This window comes from Scomber japonicus, chromosome 9 (genome assembly GCF_027409825.1).
Source record: "Scomber japonicus isolate fScoJap1 chromosome 9, fScoJap1.pri, whole genome shotgun sequence".
Lineage (NCBI taxonomy): Eukaryota > Metazoa > Chordata > Actinopteri > Scombriformes > Scombridae > Scomber > Scomber japonicus.
The window spans coordinates 10332481-10351408 of NC_070586.1; the positions used below are offsets into that span (position 1 = coordinate 10332481).

At 39.3% G+C, this 18928-nt stretch overlaps 1 protein-coding gene across 1 annotated transcript in view; it reads left to right on the forward strand.

Moving 5' to 3' along the window:
- Window positions 1-18928, forward strand: part of LOC128364546 (metal transporter CNNM4) — a 57251-nt gene that overhangs the window by 9612 nt on the left and 28711 nt on the right. Inside the window, exons 2-4 of the mRNA XM_053325095.1 lie at window positions 13054-13197; window positions 13459-13593; window positions 16567-16736. Coding sequence (XP_053181070.1) covers window positions 13054-13197; window positions 13459-13593; window positions 16567-16736 — 449 coding nt within the window. The remainder of the gene's footprint in view (window positions 1-13053; window positions 13198-13458; window positions 13594-16566; window positions 16737-18928) is intronic.

Consider the following 18928-nt stretch of genomic DNA (forward strand, 5'->3'; position numbering starts at 1 on the left):
GACAGCTATATTTACTATGTCTCTTTTTCTTTTTGAGGATAAAAGAACACCTAGTTTTATGACTTTGAGTAGAAGATTACCCAATCCCAGGCTGATAAGGTTGTCACAAGGCATGGCATGAATCTCCACCTCTTATTTTGTATAACAGGCGTGTCTGTTTCTCTCTGGCTCTCTGTTGTTTCTCTCGCTGCCCATCTGTCCTTGTTTTTTTTTTAGCTTTTGTTTTGACTGTTGTAAGGGAAGAAAAAAACGGTTTAATCTAATCTTGGCAGCAGCTGAACGTGCTAAAATACTAATATAGTCTTTATAGATGTAACAGAAACCTAACAGGATTTAGGAGAAGGCGCGTTATGTAACAGCCATGGTTCACATTGTAGCTGGAAGTGTGCCAGTGAAGTGAAAACATTGGTGAGGACAGGCAAAATGAGAGTCTGCCAATAATTCAGGAAATTATTTATTCTCTAAAACCTCAGGTAGTTCATTTATTGATTAGACTTGTAACTCAATCTGAGGGTTTTCCTGATTAATTGATTAGTTATTTGATTTGTGAAATTGTAAAAAAGTCCCTCACTGTTCCCCAAAGATCAAGGTGATGTCCAAAAAATAGTCCACAAGTTAATTTACTATCATAGAAAACAGAAAATAATAATAATAAAAAATGACTCAGAACAATATAATAGATCATCAAATGGTTGGTATTACATTTTGATTGAGTAATTGATTAATTGACTAATAGATGCAGCTCTATGTATATTTAATACATTCCTAGTGTGAAAAGGCCAGTCAGTGGCAGCAGCATGCTTTATCTCATGTTTAACACATCTGTTTGTAGTTTTGAACAAGTTTAAGGTTTTTTTGGGGAATCACTAGGTTATATCTTCATCAATCTACTTTCTATAGCCTACTGTTTATCCTACAGAGGGTTGCGGGGCGGGCTGGAGCCAATCCCAGCTGTCATTGGGCGAGAGGCGGGACAAGTCGGCAGTCCATTACAGGGCTAACAGAAAGTACATGAACAACTATTCACACACTTTAGTTTACATAATTAATCTACTATCCATAATCTACTCTTTGTGTATCTGCCTTCAACAAAATGAACCAGACTTCTCCTCTTGATATAATTTTGCCCATCTGTCGCCAAAATTCACATTTTTTTCCATCACTTGTGACATAAATCAGAAAATGTTTTGTTATTATTATTATTTAATTGTGGTTATTTTTTTCTGAGCCTCATCATGCGACCACTCAAACAGTTATTTGTCTGTTTCATTGAGCAATATTTCATAATTTTGACCTCTACATTACATTGTTTCTTCCAAAGCTTTGAATACATGGACTGTGGGTCTGGTGTCGTATAAAGTAAAGGCCATTCCCCAGTTTGGATAAAGTCTCAACCAGTCAGAGTTTAGTAATGGTAAATGATAAATGGACTGCACTTACATAGCACTCTTCTAGTCTCCCAGCCACTCAAAACCACTCAAAGCACTTTTACAATACAAGTTACATTCATACATTCACCCATTCACACACACTTTCACACACCGTTGACGCAGCCATCTGGAGCAATTTGGGGTTAAGTATCTTGCCCACGGACACATTGAACTGGAAGAGGACTGGAGAACGGACTGGAAGAGCCGTGAATCGATCGACCAATCTTCCCTATTATTGGATTTACCTCCTGAGCCACAGCTGAAGGTAGAAGGGATTCCCACATAGTTAAACTACAGCATCTACCCAACTACACTCATAAAAACTGAGACAAGAAAATGGGGACAACGCTGATGAACAAACAGATCAATTATTCAATATATTTCTTTTTAGGGGATGTCAAAAAAGTTAAGAAATCGGCACCAAAGCTTGACTGTAAATGTTGGCGGGATGAATATATCACCCATTACTGATTGGTGAGACTAAAACAGGACAAAATAGCTCCCCTCTTAACAAAAAAACGGACTAACATGGACATAATGAATTATCTGGTTGTATTGTCTGAGCCTGTTTTGTCATTTTACAGTTTGTTAGATACAGAGTTGTCACATTTAACTCACATGGGCTTAAGATAGGTACTACTTCATTGAACAATCATTAGCAAGAAAGCCAAAAAAGATGAAACATAAATAGGTTTAGTGTCTTCCTGTAAAGGGGTCGTGGATGATTCCTGTTAGTCTGTTAGCAACACTGAGGTTAAGAGAGGCCTCTGAAGGTGACACTTTTGGTCATTTTTTTCCCAGAATACATTACTCACCTCACCTAATTACAAACCAGGCAGAAAAGGGCACATGTTTGACTTAAGTCATTACGTAGACTTCCACCACTCATTTCCTGGAGACTTACCCAAACCCTTACTGAGACGTGTCACCGAAACTCACTCACTCACTCACGCCCTCCCTCACACATTCACTCACTCACAGACTCACTCACTCACACTTTCATCAGCTGACTTCCCCATCTTGTCTGCTGCGGTCTGATTTAATTTTTTACTGATTGATTTAGGTCTGCAGTCAACCTTTTCTTTCCCACAACAGCTTAGAACCCCCCCCCCCACCCACACACACACACACACACACACACACACACACACACACACACATTTCCCTTTTAATAGTTATTTAATGTTAAAGAAAGTCAGACAGAGAGATATTTCTTTTATCTCTAAAACTGCTTCAGTGGCAGCTATACAAATGTTCTCTCACATTTTCTGATGCTATTTTTAGGCTATAAAGCTTTTTTTCTCCTCACTGACTTCACATGAAAGTCTTCTTCAATCAGTTGATAGTTAAAAATCACCTTTACTCGCAGCTCTAGATGCTCCCTTTGATTACGACACAAGCTTCTACTCTTCCATGTGACGGCTGCTACAATCAGCAGCTAGAAATCAGTAGCATCAACTCTGTTACTCTATGCGTTCTTATCGGCCGCTCGCTCCTTTCTTTTTTTTTTTCTCTCTCTCTTCCTGTCCTGTCGTTGCAGCTTGAAGTGCTGATGGCGCGGCTGCAGCCCTCTCAAGTCCAACTGTGTGTGTGCGTGTGTGTGTGCGTGTGTGCGTGTGTCACATCGACACGCAGACTGTGTGCCGTAATGATATCAGTCAGCATGAAGAAAAAAAGGCAGCTCAGCAGAAATGACTCGGTGTCCCAAAGCACACACAGCTGCGTCGACTGTTTGGTTTAACTGCGAGTTTACTACACATCATATTGCATAACGCCGGGCTGGAGGCATTTAACTTTTAGATTATGTTAGTTTATTAGCGGCAGGGCGGACTATTGTCTACAGTAATTTGACAACTCTCCAAATGCAGCGTCAGAGATTCAGTCCCAACGCCACAAATAAAATACATCACCTTTCTGCTAAATTTAACTGTGTTTAATTTTAGTTTTAGGGTATTTTCACACCTAAAGTTTGTTTATTTTGGTCTGAATCAGTGCATGAGTCATGGCTATGTTGCATTTCTCCTCTGGGTCGGTTTGGTTTCACAAACAGACAAAATATCAAGCAAACCAAAATGTATCAACAAAAGCTGCACAGGAGCTGACACTTATTGTTCATTGGTCAGAAATCTGGTGAGTGGAGAAAAGAAGAGTTTGTTTTTCTTCTAAAATGGACCTCCAGAAACAGCACAGCTGGCTACGGGTTGGTTTAGTCTAAAATGTACAACGTTTCCTGCGGTTGGGTCGGACTGAGGTCGGATCACATTCATACTACGAATGAAAAGGGCTGGGTATCGTTTTAGAAAATTACGTTACCAGTACCAATCCACCAATCCAAGTACTCTTAAAGTGATACAGATACCAACTGAGTACTTCATTCGATACTCATTACACATTTTGTGCTCTGTCTTTTATCTGGTGTAACAGGCGTGTAGTGTAGACACACTTTAGAGCGTTTAGGTGGCATCTCAGCTGCTGAACTGCTAAGTGCGCTAACTCAAATTCACCACGACTTCACCACCACAGACGGGTCGTAGCTGCTGTGGCAGTGAATCAATCACATGTCGCATTAAAACGAAGAACACTTGCGTTGATTGGCTTTGAGGACGTCCATACAAATAGTCATATTTTCTAGCTCTGGGTGCAAAAAGGATCGATTGCAGGTATCGATGTTTGGTATTTAAATTAGTCGATACCTTACAGATATCAAGTACAGATCCACAGTCCTACAAATGAACCATACAAGAGTTAATTTCTAACCGAGACCACCTCTTCAACAAAGTCTCGGTCCGGTTGCTTTGGTCCGCACCCAAGTACGATTCAATCAAATTAAACAATGCAGAGTGAAAACGCCCTTAAAACAAACACACTATACAACAGCTTCAACTAAATAGATTTTATCCAGAATTAACAAAAGGAATAAAATCAAGCAATATCTGATCAGAGAGAGTAACAAAAGGAAGAATCTGTCCGAGCATGTGTTTCTTAATTCAGGGTTGAGGTTTGATTGTTAGCTGTAGTGGGCAAACTAGATGAAAAAATGTAGCCTGAGGGATTACTGCAGGATTACTTGAATTACTCATTAATCTGATAAGTATATTTAGGCATAATGGTTTGTTTGAGACAATGGTGGCACTTTTGCTTGTTCGAGTGTCAGAATAATTGCAGATGTTACAGGTTTCAGGTCTAGTTGTCTCTTAATTTGTCCTACAGAGATCACAGTGTTGGTCTAACAGGTTCCTGATGCAGAGGAGCTAAATAGATGTTGGACCAGGCTCTTGTTTTGACCCAGCGTGGTCCAGCGTCATCTGTCCGTGAACTACGCCTTTGCACATACCGGGAAGAACATCTTGTTGCTTCTTGTCACGTAGCATTGTGCTAATTCTGCTTTGTGCTTTGCAAGTGTCAAGACAGGAGAGTGAGAATGACTGCGGCTGTAATGTCACACTGGAGTTGTAAAAGCCTTCCTCGGTTGGCGAATAAGCCGTCTTGGCATTCAGAGCCTTCAAACCAGACTGATTTATATTTCGTCTTGTCAGGCTGATATTCTTGAGCAACACATAACACATCCTAAGTATTTCACTCCCTCTGCTGCATGTTGACATGGGATGCAGTGAAGTAGTTAGTGCCCTACTGTCCCTAAAGACCAGGAGTATAGGTCTATCTGCTTCCAGCTTCAGTTTTAGCTGGAAAAGCAGGTTGTAAGAGCTTGACCTGTCCTGCACAACAAGCTTTTGTTGTAAGTGTATGCATGGAAGTATGTGTGTGTGTGTGTGTGAGTACAAGCGTGCACACAAGCATATTTGCAGGCGTGCATTTTTTTTTCAGTTTCGTCCCCTCACAGCACGCCATGTTTTGGAGTCGTTCAGTGCCGCTGATATGTGGTCAGCTGGTCGTGTTTGTGCGTGGGCGGTATGCGTGTGGCATTCCTTTCCCATACAGACTCATCCTCATCAACCCCCCCCACCACCACCACACACACACACACACACACACACACCCTCCCTCTTGTCCTTTTGTCGCCGATGTTTCATGTCAACAAACAGTCCCGCTCGCAAGCTGGTGACGGAAGAGCCAGAGGGCAGAGAAACAGGCTGGAAGGTCACCTGACATGCTGGGAATATCTGCATGTGTGCAATAACCACCGATAGATAGATTCAGGTCGATTTAATGATGATGTGAAACTGAAAAAAAGGGAACACAATGTCTTAAATGAAAGGATGAGCAGGTATTCGATGACTTGACTCATCCTTAAATGAGATTATGTGAACCTAGAAACATTTCAAAACCTAAACCATAAAATATTGCATGTTTTTGTGTGTTGGTGGTGTTTTGTTGGTCAATCAGTTGTTTATGTTCCCTTGTGTGGTTTCTGTCAAAGAAAGAGAAGCTACAGCCTGCAGATTGTGGAAAAAGAGGTCAAAATGTTTCTCAGTTCCTGTTTTGTTGGGTTGTTCTTCTCTGCTGTTACATAGTTTTCTGTCTCTGGAAATCTGTAGTTTCCTTTTTTTTTTCTTAAGCACAAAATACCTGCAGTGATCACAAACAGAACAATAATCTTATATAGAGCACAATGTTCACTTTACTTGACTGAATTGGTCATCTTCAAATGACTGGTAGTATAATAAAGGTTGACTGATTTTCTCTTCACTTAACTAAGGACTATAAAATCCACACATAAAACCAGACATTTATGTGCTTGAAGTCCAAAAAAATCTGCTTAACACAGAGAAAGGACCATTTTTTATTCCCTTGTTTTATAAGACTACGACTTTTCTCTGCTGAGTCTGCACTGTACTCTCTGCACATGTAGGTGGTGAACTGGCTTTGCATAGATTAGAATAAAATTGACTGCACATTAACTACATTATTCTGCCTATTCTGTAGTTTCAGTTTCATCTGTGTCACCTATAAACACTTGAAAACATGCACACATCAATTCAAGAGGACTTTAATAACGATAAAGGGAATTAAATAGCTTTTTTGAAAGTCTTGTCCTGAGTGACTTCAGAGGTGACTGGTCTTAAGGTTAAGGAGCACTGAAGGCAATCATTGTCAACTCAGCCCACAGCCTTGTAAAAAGGATAATTATGTCAGATTCTCAGCTGAGTGGATTTCTGTGTGAGCCTTAGGTGAGCGAGCTGAGCTGATTCGGTCGCCTTATCTCATGTTTTGTGACAAACACACATCTCACATGAAAATCAGCAGCTACGGATGCACAGGAGCGGAGAGGGGTGACTTTGGGTTTTATTTTAATAATGTAGACTCAGCTGATGCAGGTCAGACACTGGAAGCATGAAGCAGTCTGGACTTGGCTGAACCACATTGTGAACTCTCTGTGTGTGTGTGTGTGTGTGTGTGTGTGTGTGTGTGTGTGTGTGTGTGTGTGTGTGTGTGTGTGTGTGTGTGTGTGTGTGTGTGTGTGTGTGTGTGTGTGTGTGTGTGTGTGTGTGTGTGTGTGTGTGTGTGTGTGTGTGTGTGTGCTCTGAAGAAGTCAATAGACTCTCAAGTGACTCTCCCGTAACTCGGGGTAAGCATGTCCCCTGGGGTCCCTACTTCCTCTGAAATATTGACTCAGCACCACAGGGAGAGGTCACACACACACACACACACACACACACACACACACACACACACACACACAGACTGCCTTTTCCATTACATGATGTCTCTATTTTGGTTGCTACAGTGATGTAGTGTGGAATGAACAACGATCAGCTAATGAATGTACTCTGAGGGTTTCTAACTGTGGGACTCTGTTGACTGATGTTCTCCATCCTGTGAAAATAACACTTGCAAGGTCCCACGAAATGATAACATTGCTACACGAATGTGATGTCACTTCTGATGAAAAACGTTTTTGAGGATAACAAATTGAGAGATTATTAAGTCAGTAAATTACAGGCGGTTTGATTTGATAGAATAAGATTTGTGGGGACTGAAGTGGTTGGAAGTTTAGTTACACCCACCAGTGTTGCATCAAAGCCAACACACATATATGGTTGTATATGATACAGCTCAAAATGCTGCACCTATTGTTTGAATCAGGAGGTGCTGCTGGGCGATATGGGCAGAATCAAATATCATGATGTTTTTGACCAAATACCTCGATATCGATATTTTGACAATGTTTTTGGTGCTTTCACAAAATATTTACGCAATGACACTTGTGATTAATAATCATCAGTAATGTGGATATAATGACTAAGTGGATAAAAGGCAGATAATAGAACAGTATGTTAAACTCAGAAAATTACATTTATACTCTAATGCAGCCTTTAAAAGCAGGAAAAGAGAAACACTTATCCCATATCATGATCAATACCAATATTATGATATCTATAAATATCACAATATGGATTGATTTATTACATCAGTGCTCCAGAAAAACAGCAGTTTTACCACATTAGTGTCATGGATTAACTTTGCAAGGCAGCTAGATTTGCGAGATCATGTGAGGATCCATCTTGTCAGGCTTCGAGTTATGTGCTTGTGGCATCTGAGAACAACTTGTGTGGTTTAGGTGTGACGACAGCGAGAAGTGTGACGGTTCATCCAATCACCTGCCAAGTGTTCTTTCTTTTTTCTCCGTTTCGAAAGATAGCTTTTCAGATGATTCTGTGAAACAATGCGTCAGCTCTGGATTGGCACATCCTTTCTTCTATACCTCGGCTATTCTTCCTGTCGGTACTCATCTGCTGTGTGCTTCATTACATCACCTGCCTCACATCACGTAACAGATGCTGCACGTGACCTTTGGATATTGCATTTAAGGTCACTACCAAGGATGCACTGCTTTCCAGGAAGTTTAAGTACTTATTTCATGCAGTCTTTAAGGAACCTGCATATGAGACTCTTTAGATGCTTCCGATTGTTACTAAGAAGTCACAACACATAACATCGTGCTGAAAAGAAATAGAACAGTGTCTATTTTTAAGCACACAAATCGATTTTCTTTGCTAGAAAGTGAAAGTCAGTCACAGTATTTTACCTTTTTAGTCGTATGATGCCAAAATATACTTGAGAATGTGTTGCTGAAGTCTGAAAAATTAGGTCTTCGTGTTGCTGGACATCAGCTGTGTGAAAACAATGTTGGCTGCAGTTGCAACGATTAGTCAAGTTGGCAGGCAGCACAAGATTACTCAGCAACTGTGTTGATTAGGCATTTGAGTTATTTTAGATAAATAATGCCAAACAACCCTCTAAAATGTGAAGACTTGCTGGTTTTTCTCTGTTTTATGTGACGATAAACTGAATATATTTGGGGGTTTTGTATTTAAAGGACAAAGCTACACATTCAAAGGTGTTAACTTGGACTCTGGAAGAATATGATGAGCATTTTTCACAGTTTTCTAACATTTTTTAGATTCATCTGAAGATAACTTGGTGATAGAGATCATTGTTGCGGCTCTGATGTTTGTGGTTTGCAACTCAGTACGTGATATGACTCAATTTACAAGACCAAATACAACCTCTAAATAGTTTTCTATAAGCAGGGCAGCAACTCACCAGAGCAGCATTGTGAAGCATTTGAACTTGCTCAGGTGAAAAGGTAATCTATTAATGCAGTCTGTTTATCATACAGGGCTGGAAGATTACATCAGGTAATCAGTGATTACATCGGACAAGTCACTTATTGAATTATTGCTGTTCACAGTGTTTCAATCTCAAAGTTTGGCCTACTTCTTATCTTTTTCTTAAATATATTTTTTGGTGGCGGTGTTTGGCTCAGTGGGTAGAGCACCCGCCCCATGTGCTGAGGCTACAGTCCTCGTTGCAGGCGACCCCGGTTCGAATCCCGCACCGAGCGGTCCTGTCCTGCGTGTCACTCCCCCTCTCTGCCTCCAGTTTCCTGTCTCTCTCTACTTGTCTGTCCATTAAAGGCAAAAAGCCCCGGGAAAAAAAAAAAATATATATATATATATAAATATATTTTTTTGTATTTTTGTCAGAAAAAATAAGAAATTTGAAAACATCACTTGCTGCTGGGAACTTGTGAAAGACAGTTATCATCATGTCAGATATTTTATAGACTAAATGACAAATAGATTTACCAAAAAGAATCACAGATACATGAATTTGAATGAATGAAATTAAAGCTAATTTTAAAGCTAATTAGTTTTTTCTGGCAAAAATGTCAAACTAGCTTCTTTATTACTAAGATGTACTGCTAAGATGTACATTGATGGATTGATGTATGTCTTTGTCATACATCAATCAATCAAACTGTATTCATATGGCAGCTTTCACTATTGATTGACAAGCTGATAATAAGACAGAACAAGTTTAGAACAAGGACATCGTGAAGAGAAGAAATAAAAATGATGAGGGAACAAAAACAGAACAAAAGAAAAAAGATAAAAGAAAAAAATGACATGGTATTTACTGTTATAGCTACATGATAATAAAATAAAATGATTATTATTGGGGTTTTGAGCTGTTGGCAATATGAAGACATCACCTTTGGCTTTCGATCATTTGTAGCCATGTTTTCAATAGTTTATGACATCTAGTAAACCAAAAGCTGAACTGAATGATAGTCAAAATGATCAATGATAGTCACAGTCCTTAAATGAACTCTAATGTCACAACAGGAACTGTTTGGGTTGTTGGTAACTTGTTTCACGGCCGGCGATACATTTCCCAGACCCGAGTGTCCCAGACTAAATATACAGCTCATCATCCACTTCTCAGGTTGTGATGTCATAGTCTCCCACGGTAAAGCCGGCCTGGTGGGAAATAGATTCTTCAAAGTCTCTCTCTCTCTCTCTCTCTCTCTTTCTCTCTTTCTCTCTTTCTCTCTTTCTCGCTCTACTCATGTAGTAAAAAACCAAGCAAGGTCAAAGCCGAGAATGTGCGGAGTGTGTTTGTGTCATGGTGCCAGCGGCGGCGCCCACTTTGCCAGGATATGCAGGCAGACATCAAGGACACACACGCAGACTAAAACAGTGAAGAAACACTTATAGCCTTTGGTCTTCATTTAATTGGCGGTCATACGAGCTCTTTGTAAATCTCATTGATCTGCTGCTCTCTCTTTTTTGGAAACAAAGGCAGCCTGTCAAACTTTCGATGAGCCTCTGTGATTTATCGCTCCCACTAAAGTGAGCATGTCAAGTTTATTCAGTGTAGCACATTTCACAGAGTGCTTCAAAAGAGTTAGATGACTTAAAATAACACCATTAAAAGATGTAAAGAAAGTTAATAACACATAAAATTACAAAGAGTGGACGGCACGATGCGAAACAAAGGCCAGTTTGAATAAATGAGACAACAGAGACTGCGGATCCTACGTCTACAGGAAGACCAGTAAGCCCTGGTCAGAGGACCTTAATGACCTAATGGTGATTTAATGCTTCGTTTCATTTTCCTCTGAAGTTTGAAGTCCGGGCTTAGAATAACATCACTCCTTAGTTTGAATCATCCCAGTTTCAGATTCATGTGTAAAATAGGAACATGATATTGTGATAGTAGGTGAAATGAGTGGTGTAAAAACTTAAAAAATACACTCTCTCTGCTCTCTGAAACATTAATCAAGGTTTAATCACACATTTATTGATCAGTCAGTTGGCTATTGATGCTTTCTAAACTGATCTGTGGTTCAACATTTGGTATACACACTTTTTATGAGGGGATTCTTAGACTGGGTCAAAATTTACCCAGAACATACTGTGAGGTAGGGCTGGGCGATATGGACAAAATCAAATATCACGATATTTTAGACCAAATACCTCGATATCGATATTACAACAATATTATAGAAATGACTGTCGATGCTTTCACTAAATATTTACACTATGAAATCTTGATAAATAATCATCAGTAATATGGATTTAATGACAAAGTGGGTAAAAGATAAATAACAGAACAGTTAGAAACAGTCTTCTAAGTTCAGAAAATTACGTATTTTATTGTAATGCAGCTTTAAAACCAGGAAAAAGACGACTCTGATGACATATCGCGATATTACGATATCCTGAATCTAAGACGATATCTTGTCTTATATCACAATATCGATATAATATCAATATATTGCCCAGCCCTACTGTGAAGGTGTAGAATATGAACAGTATGTGCCACAAATACACAGAGAGAGTATCATTGTATGTTTCTGTGGATACAAATAGAGTTTAGACCAGTTGCTTGCATGTGTATCCCCATATGTGTGCTGTGTGTTTGTCAGGAGCGGAAGAAATTATCCACCGGGGGCCTGACTAACCTCCCACCCCCCCCTTCCTCCCCCCCGCTATCCCTAGATATCCTCTTGAGTGCTTCACAGTGGCAGCATCATTAATAATTCAGAGCATCACTGGGGCCGACTCGGCACTTGTTTGGCACTGCAGCCGGCCGGCGTCCATCCAGGAGTCTGTCATGTGAAGAGTTCAGCAGGGCGTCTGCGTCTGTGTATGTGTGTGTGTGTGTGTTCCTTGTGTTCATGTGTGTGTGTGTGTGTGTGTGTGTTCCTTGTGTTCGTGTGTGTGTGTGTGTGTGTGTGTGTCTGCTTTACAGTAACACTCATGGGCCAAAGTCCAGACCCAGCCCTGACTGTAACGACCCGTACACATTAACAGGCTATTTGTGGTGCAAGCAGAAGGAGTGAGCAGATGGGTTAATGTTAGAACAGAGCTGTTATCAGATTGTAATCCATAACAATATAAACGTCGGTCATGGGGCTCGGCCAGGATCGCGTGTTGCTGTGTCACATCATTTATAAGCATCGTGGCATGTTGTGGTTGGGAGCAGGAGTCGGGTTACGTGATGAGAATTCAACTGTATTAAATGTAAATGATCTAAATATAGCACCATAACATGAAATGAATAGTAAATTGAAGATGATAAGTTATATCAGCAGCTACAGTTATGCCTCACATCATCTGCCTTTTTTAAAGCATGAGCAACTTCCTGTTTAATGCTGCTATTTTTTCAGGGAAGATGTAAAATGAAAATGAGACTATGTGAAAGCATGTGACTGGATCATGATCAGGGTGTTGGAGTATTTTTAGAGAATAAAAGAAAAAAGAGAAAACACACATCTGTTCTAGAGAGGTGCTAGATTGCAGTTAGACATACAAAAACTAGAAGAGCTGCACACTGATAAACTAATTCATTTTAACAGAGCAAAAGTCAGTCAACAATCATTTTATTAAGCAATAAAAAAGAACTGTGTCATACATGATAAACACAATGACAAGAGCTCATAGTAATGTCCTGATGTCTTGTTTTATCCAATCAACAGTCCAAAATCCAAACATCAGGACATTACTATGAGCTCTTTTCATTGTTTTTTGACATTTTATAGACAAAAATATTGAGAAAATAGTCGACACGGCTTATAAACATAGATGATTGTTAGTATGGTGTAATTGTTGTGGCAAAATATTGATGTACTGTAGATAAATTAATCTCTAATCTTTCATTACTTACTGCTTTCTGTTATTTTTCATCACCAACATTTGCAGATGTTGTCCAGCTGTATATGAATGTTTCACATCTGCATTAATGTGCAATCAATGAAGTTTAAATGCTGATATAAATTCCTAAAGTTGAGGATTTTTTTTTTGCTTCTCTGATCATTAATACATTTCCTAATCCAGATAATGTTTCTAACGCTTCTTTTCGTCCCACACAGGAAAGTCTCACCTTGCCATTGTACAGAAGGTGAACAACGAGGGGGAGGGAGATCCTTTCTACGAGGTGGTGGGGTTGGTCACCCTGGAAGACGTGATTGAGGAGATAATTAAATCAGAGATTCTGGATGAATCAGATTGTTACAGTGAGTTCAGCTTTTCTTTGTCTTATCATTTATCCCTAAGCTTGTTTTTGCTGTAAGTGCAGATAAAGCTGTTTACTTAATCTTAGCCTAGTTATTGAATTACTTTATTACTCATATCTAAATTGCTGTTTTATCTTTGATTGATTTTACATTGGTGCATATAAACACAACATTAATAAATATAACACAGGTTCAGGTTTGTGTTGAATGTTTTCGATTCATTATGAATAACTTTATCTGCTCTGTGTTGTATCTCCTCAGCTGATAACCGCACCAGGAAAAGGGTGGCGCCTAATAAGAATAAGAGAGACTTTTCTGCTTTCAAACATGAGAGTGAATCAAAAGTTAAGATCTCCCCTCAGCTGCTTCTGGCCGCTCATCGCTTCCTGGCTACAGGTTGGAAACTGACTAATTCAAGCATACACACTATTACACTTATTACTCTCATTTATAACTCATGAGCCGGCTGCACATTTGAACACATGTCTCCATTCTGCCGTCTGACAGGCAAAACAGATGCACACATTCAGTAAAAGCAGTTTAAATGTGTTTATTTATTTGAAAAATGTATTTAAGATGTGAGCAGCATGCCTGACTCTGTCTACCATCATAAGAAGACTGGACTTTGGCCAGCTGGAAGAGATGCCTCGCCACTGCTCCAAATCACTTCAAAGTGTTGCAATCAGCTTGGTTAGCGAGCGTTAGCCGATATGCTCTGCCAGAAGCAGTTAGCACTAGCTGCTGCTAGCATGACGTAGCACTTCCCCTGCCTCACAGACACTGTGGTGTAAGAGCAAGCCAGAGTCTGCCTCTGCAGGCATAACGACATAGTTTCTGTTTTATTTCTCAGGTTGTTAGTTTTGCTTTTCAGTCATGATTCATGACACGGGAACTGAACGTTTCTCGAGAGGCTCTCACTTAATTTGTCATGCTTTACAGTGCAGGAGGTTTCTGTATTTCTTTTGTTCCTTTTTTTCATTCCTGTTGATATTGGTTATTATTTCCCAGCTGCTGCCAGATTTCTGTCTCATCTGTCATGACGTATCTGGAATATGACAGATGTGCTCTAGCTGGGGAAAGTTAGGGAATCTCCTTGAGTCTTATTAATGTCTTACCACACTTACACGTACAGTTATGTGTCATTGCATAAACCAGGATGTCAGCTTTACTGTTTCGCAACAGCAAGTTCGACTGTGTGGGAACAAGTCTGTAGATTTTTCTTCTGAGCTGAAAAACGACAAAAGAAAGATGTGAAATTTAAAAGCCAGTGAAGTGTGATTACTTACTGAACATACATTTAAAACTAATTTAAAATACCCGCAGTTTTCTTTCTTTGGTACGCTAGATGAACTCATTCATTTAATATGTAAACCAGAATGAAAGACGTTTGTTTGACTTTTAGATGATGGATTCCAACACCGGTCATATATGCCTCACCCCTCACTGTGTTACTGCACAGGGTTTTGTTTGCAGGGTGGACTGTTTCTTTGTTCCCAGTATGGGCGGGGACGGCGAAGGCACTTACGGCTGTGCTCTGATTGCAACAGTCTGGCTCACGACAGTTGAGAAATACACGTCAATGTGTCGTTCAACCTTTTATTTTACAGAAGAAAAGAATGAAGATAAAATAGAGATGCTGTCAGTTTTACTGTTTAAATGATGACTGTTAACTGTTCTTAATGGGACAAAAAAAAGGAATAAATAACATTACAACAAAAGCCACAAAAGGCAAAGAAAATGTAAAGATATAAAATGTCTTGGGTGAAGTTATTTTGTTTGGTTGTTCCATTTTCCTTCAATTATTATGGATGTATTATAGAAATCAATCAATCAAATGTTATTTTTAGAGCACCTTTCATGCAGGTTAGTGCTTTCAAAGTGGTGTACTGGTGACAAAACATACCACAATATAATAATAATGATAATGATAATAATAATAATACAATAAATAATACATAATGAGAAAGTACAAGTAAAAACTGTAAAACAATTTTAGATTAATGCACACGAGAAATAAAAAAGGAAAAAAGGTGTATTAGAGATCAGTTAGGTAATTATTTGTTTCGGCAGTCATGGTATTGGTGTCTTTCCCAGTAAAACTCCTGAACTTTGGTGACATAAGGATATTTTTCTCTCTATGAAGGATGTTAAAAGTCTTTGAAGAAGATGATAGAAATGTGACAGATGAAACCACTAATATAATTATACTATATAACCAAATGTCCTAATGTAATTATAAGTACTAAGTACTTAAGTAATAAGTACTACCTAATTGGCCTGCACCCACAAGCTTCAATTTATTAGATATTCTGTTATTGTATCCTCTTATTTAATTTAAGAGAAGAGGAGCTTGGTTTAGGATGCTTGATTAAAGGTGCTGGTCATTAAAATATAAACCTTTTGTTACGCTCTGATAATGATGTTTTGCTGTTGATTGTGAGTCAGTGAGTGAAATGTGTGTTTTTGTAGTTTAACAATAACCAACATAGGGGCGACTAATCTCCAGAGGAACGACCTGCTGATCACATTTCGTCAATTTTAGATTGGCACAGTTAAACTCAAGTTAATAGTTCTCAATCAGCACCTTGTTGGAAATAAGTGTTGTCACTCCTACATGTCGGATCTTGTTGTTTGTTGTGTCTCTATAATCCATAAATAAATGACATCACATTATAAATAATCAGGGCCTTCTGAATTTAGATTAAGTAGTACTTAAGGCTACAGCTGTTCATTAAATGTCTCAGATACATTTAATTAAGATTTAATATATGATCCTACAATAACTACGCTGCCAATAAGTACAAGTTGTTTTTCTGCTTTCTCAGCCAACAAGAGGTGATTAGACATCTTTAAGTTGTAGTTATTTTAGCCTTTAGCCTTTAGTTACTTGCAAATATTGTGAGGTAAACCTAATAAAATTCAATAAGGGATACAAAAGGATTCAGATTCAAATAGTTGATATTGAACCCATCACAGTTCTCAATGTCATTTTTAAATCTTCTTTAATCATCTTAAGTATTTAACTGTGTTGGTACTTGTGGCTTTGAGTGTCTTGTACTACATTGTTAAGTAATAGTTGGCACACCCGCTTATGTAACTGTTGAATTTCATGTTGAACTACTGACATCAACCTAAGTGACTCATTTAAATGTATTTTTAAATGCTGAGATGAGTATTGATACCAGCTAATTGAATCACTGTAATTAAGTGTTTCCTGAAAATGACATTGGAGCATCTGGATATCTAAATTGTACTTTATCAATCTTTATAAACCATTTTTTATTTCAGGACTGTAAAAAAACCCCATCTGACTTAAATCTCTTTTTGAAAGTAAACGTTAAAGCTTCTTCTCTCTCTCTCTTCCTGCAGAGGTGAGCTTGTTCAGCCCGTCTCAGATCTCCGACAAGGTGCTGCTACGAATCCTGCGCCACCCTGATGTCATCCAGGAGATCAAGTTCAACGACAGCGACAAACGCTCCCCACATCACTATGTCTACCAGAGGGGCAAACCTGTCGACTACTTCGTTCTCATCTTACAGGTACGACAGTGATTCAGGGAGGAAAAGGTGGGGTTGGGGGTGGGGGTGAAGTATGACTCTGGTTTGTGGCTTCTTTGTTGCTTTCGGTGCACAATTTGTTATCCAGTTGGGCGTGGGTGAGTTAAACGGCAGGTCAAAAGTCAGGAGTTGCTCATGCTACTGTCAAAAGGAGACGGAAAGGGAGGAGATCTGACATTTATTGGGGTGAGAATACTTATATAATCTTTTCTCTGCCACTGACATCCAAACACAAGCGCACGTAACCTCCAACAAAGAGAAAATCTAGTTTTTATCTCAGCTTAACTCTCACATAACCCTTACAGTCTCTTTACTGGTTTGTTTGTCTTGTTTTTTTTTGTCTCCACTGGGCAAATATTAACTTTCACAGAGGATGAATGCACATCATTTGAGTTTCAGTCTTGACTTTGGAAATACAAGCTGATAAAACAATCAGGTCCATTAGTGCCGGTTGTGGAGCTTTCAATCCTATCACATCATCTTTGCCCAGTTGTAAATGGAAATGGAGATATTCAAATAGACTGGACGTCATCGCTGAGCACTTCTCGTCTATATCGGCTTCACAGTTTATGTTCGATAGGTTTCGTCTCTCGTCGTCCTATAATAAAGGTGATTATTTAAAACATGTAAAGAAAAGAGGAAGTGTGATTGCATGCTCACAGTATGTTCATTACAGTTATGAAAGATCTGCTTATCTATCATCTTAGATAAAACTCTTCAGTGGTTTTGCCTCCGTGACTCTTGAACACTGTTTAAACACAAACTCCTTTCTGACTCATCAGGATGAACACGCCCCCCCCCCTACAGTCCCTCTAAATGTCATATTCACATAAGGTTGCTTCAGCCTAGAAAAAAGCTGTGCAGCATGAATTATAAGACTGACCTCCACACACACTCCTCCTTCTTTTTCTCTTCTGTGACCCTTATATTCACCTCCTCCTCTCTCCTCTCCACCTGTCAAGTTAACCCCCTCACCAAGTGTATTTGGGGCATAGCATAGCAATGTGTGATCTGCCCGGTTATTGAACGAGGCTCTAAGCTGCAGCCTGTGACAGATGGTAGAAGGCGTTTTTACACAGCGCCGACCCGACGGGGGTCCAGAAACTGTCGATGAAGCAAAAGTGTGTGTTGGTGTTCGCCTCGGTTTAGGTCTGAGTCCGGAGGTTTGCCCGGCATTTAAAAATAAGTTGAGTCACCGAGCGGTAAGTGGCAAATTAAACTAAATGATCTTTAAAAGTAGGTTTGAAGGACTGGTGTGTAGAATTAAGTGGTAGAGTTAGAAGAGTTTGAATATGATAAGAATAAGTATAATAAGTATGATTTAATGAGTGTATAATAACCTGAAAATAAGAATAATGTTTTACCTGACATTTAGCCCTTCATAGCTACATATGGAGCGGGTCCTCTTCAGCGGAGCCCACCATGTTGCACCGCCATGTTTCTACAGTAGCCCAGAATGGACAAACCAAAAACTGGCTCTAAAGAGAGAGATCCTTTTGTATTTGTGGCAAGTTTCATCCACCTTCATCAGGCCTCTGCAGGGTTTTCATGTCCAGTTGTGCTGAAATAAACTGATTGATTCACATCGCTCCTCTGAGGCACACGGTGTCCCTGAACGCCTCGTCACTCAGGTGGACAGGTGACGAGCAGGTGAACGTGTCTTCTTCTGTCACAATAAACTTTGATTTGTTGTTTCACTTCCTGCTACTGTAGAAACATGGTGATGCAACATGGTGGGCTCTTTAGACAAGAACCCGCTCCTTATTTTATACACTAATGAAAACACTGCCAAAGTCCCACCTTAAATATTACACCTTGGTCCCTTTTTAAATGGAATTTGTTACGCTGTAAATTGTTGATATGATAAATGAAAGGCATGACGGTCTCTCAAGACCATAATGGCTGTTTAAAAGTCTTTCAGTCAACACAATGCTTTCTGTTTGAGATTAATCACAACTTGCAACAAAAGTTTAAGAAAGCATTTTAGGTTCAAAGTTTTGGCAACACGACAGGATTCTTCTTCTTATACTTTCCTCTGAGCTGTGTTTAATTCACTGTGACCTGAGTACTGTATTTCCTTCTTTCATGTAGCTACATGGCTGAATGGTAAGTAAAATCCTTGAATCCTTGAATCCACTGTTACTGTTAAATAAGATAGTATAATATACATAATA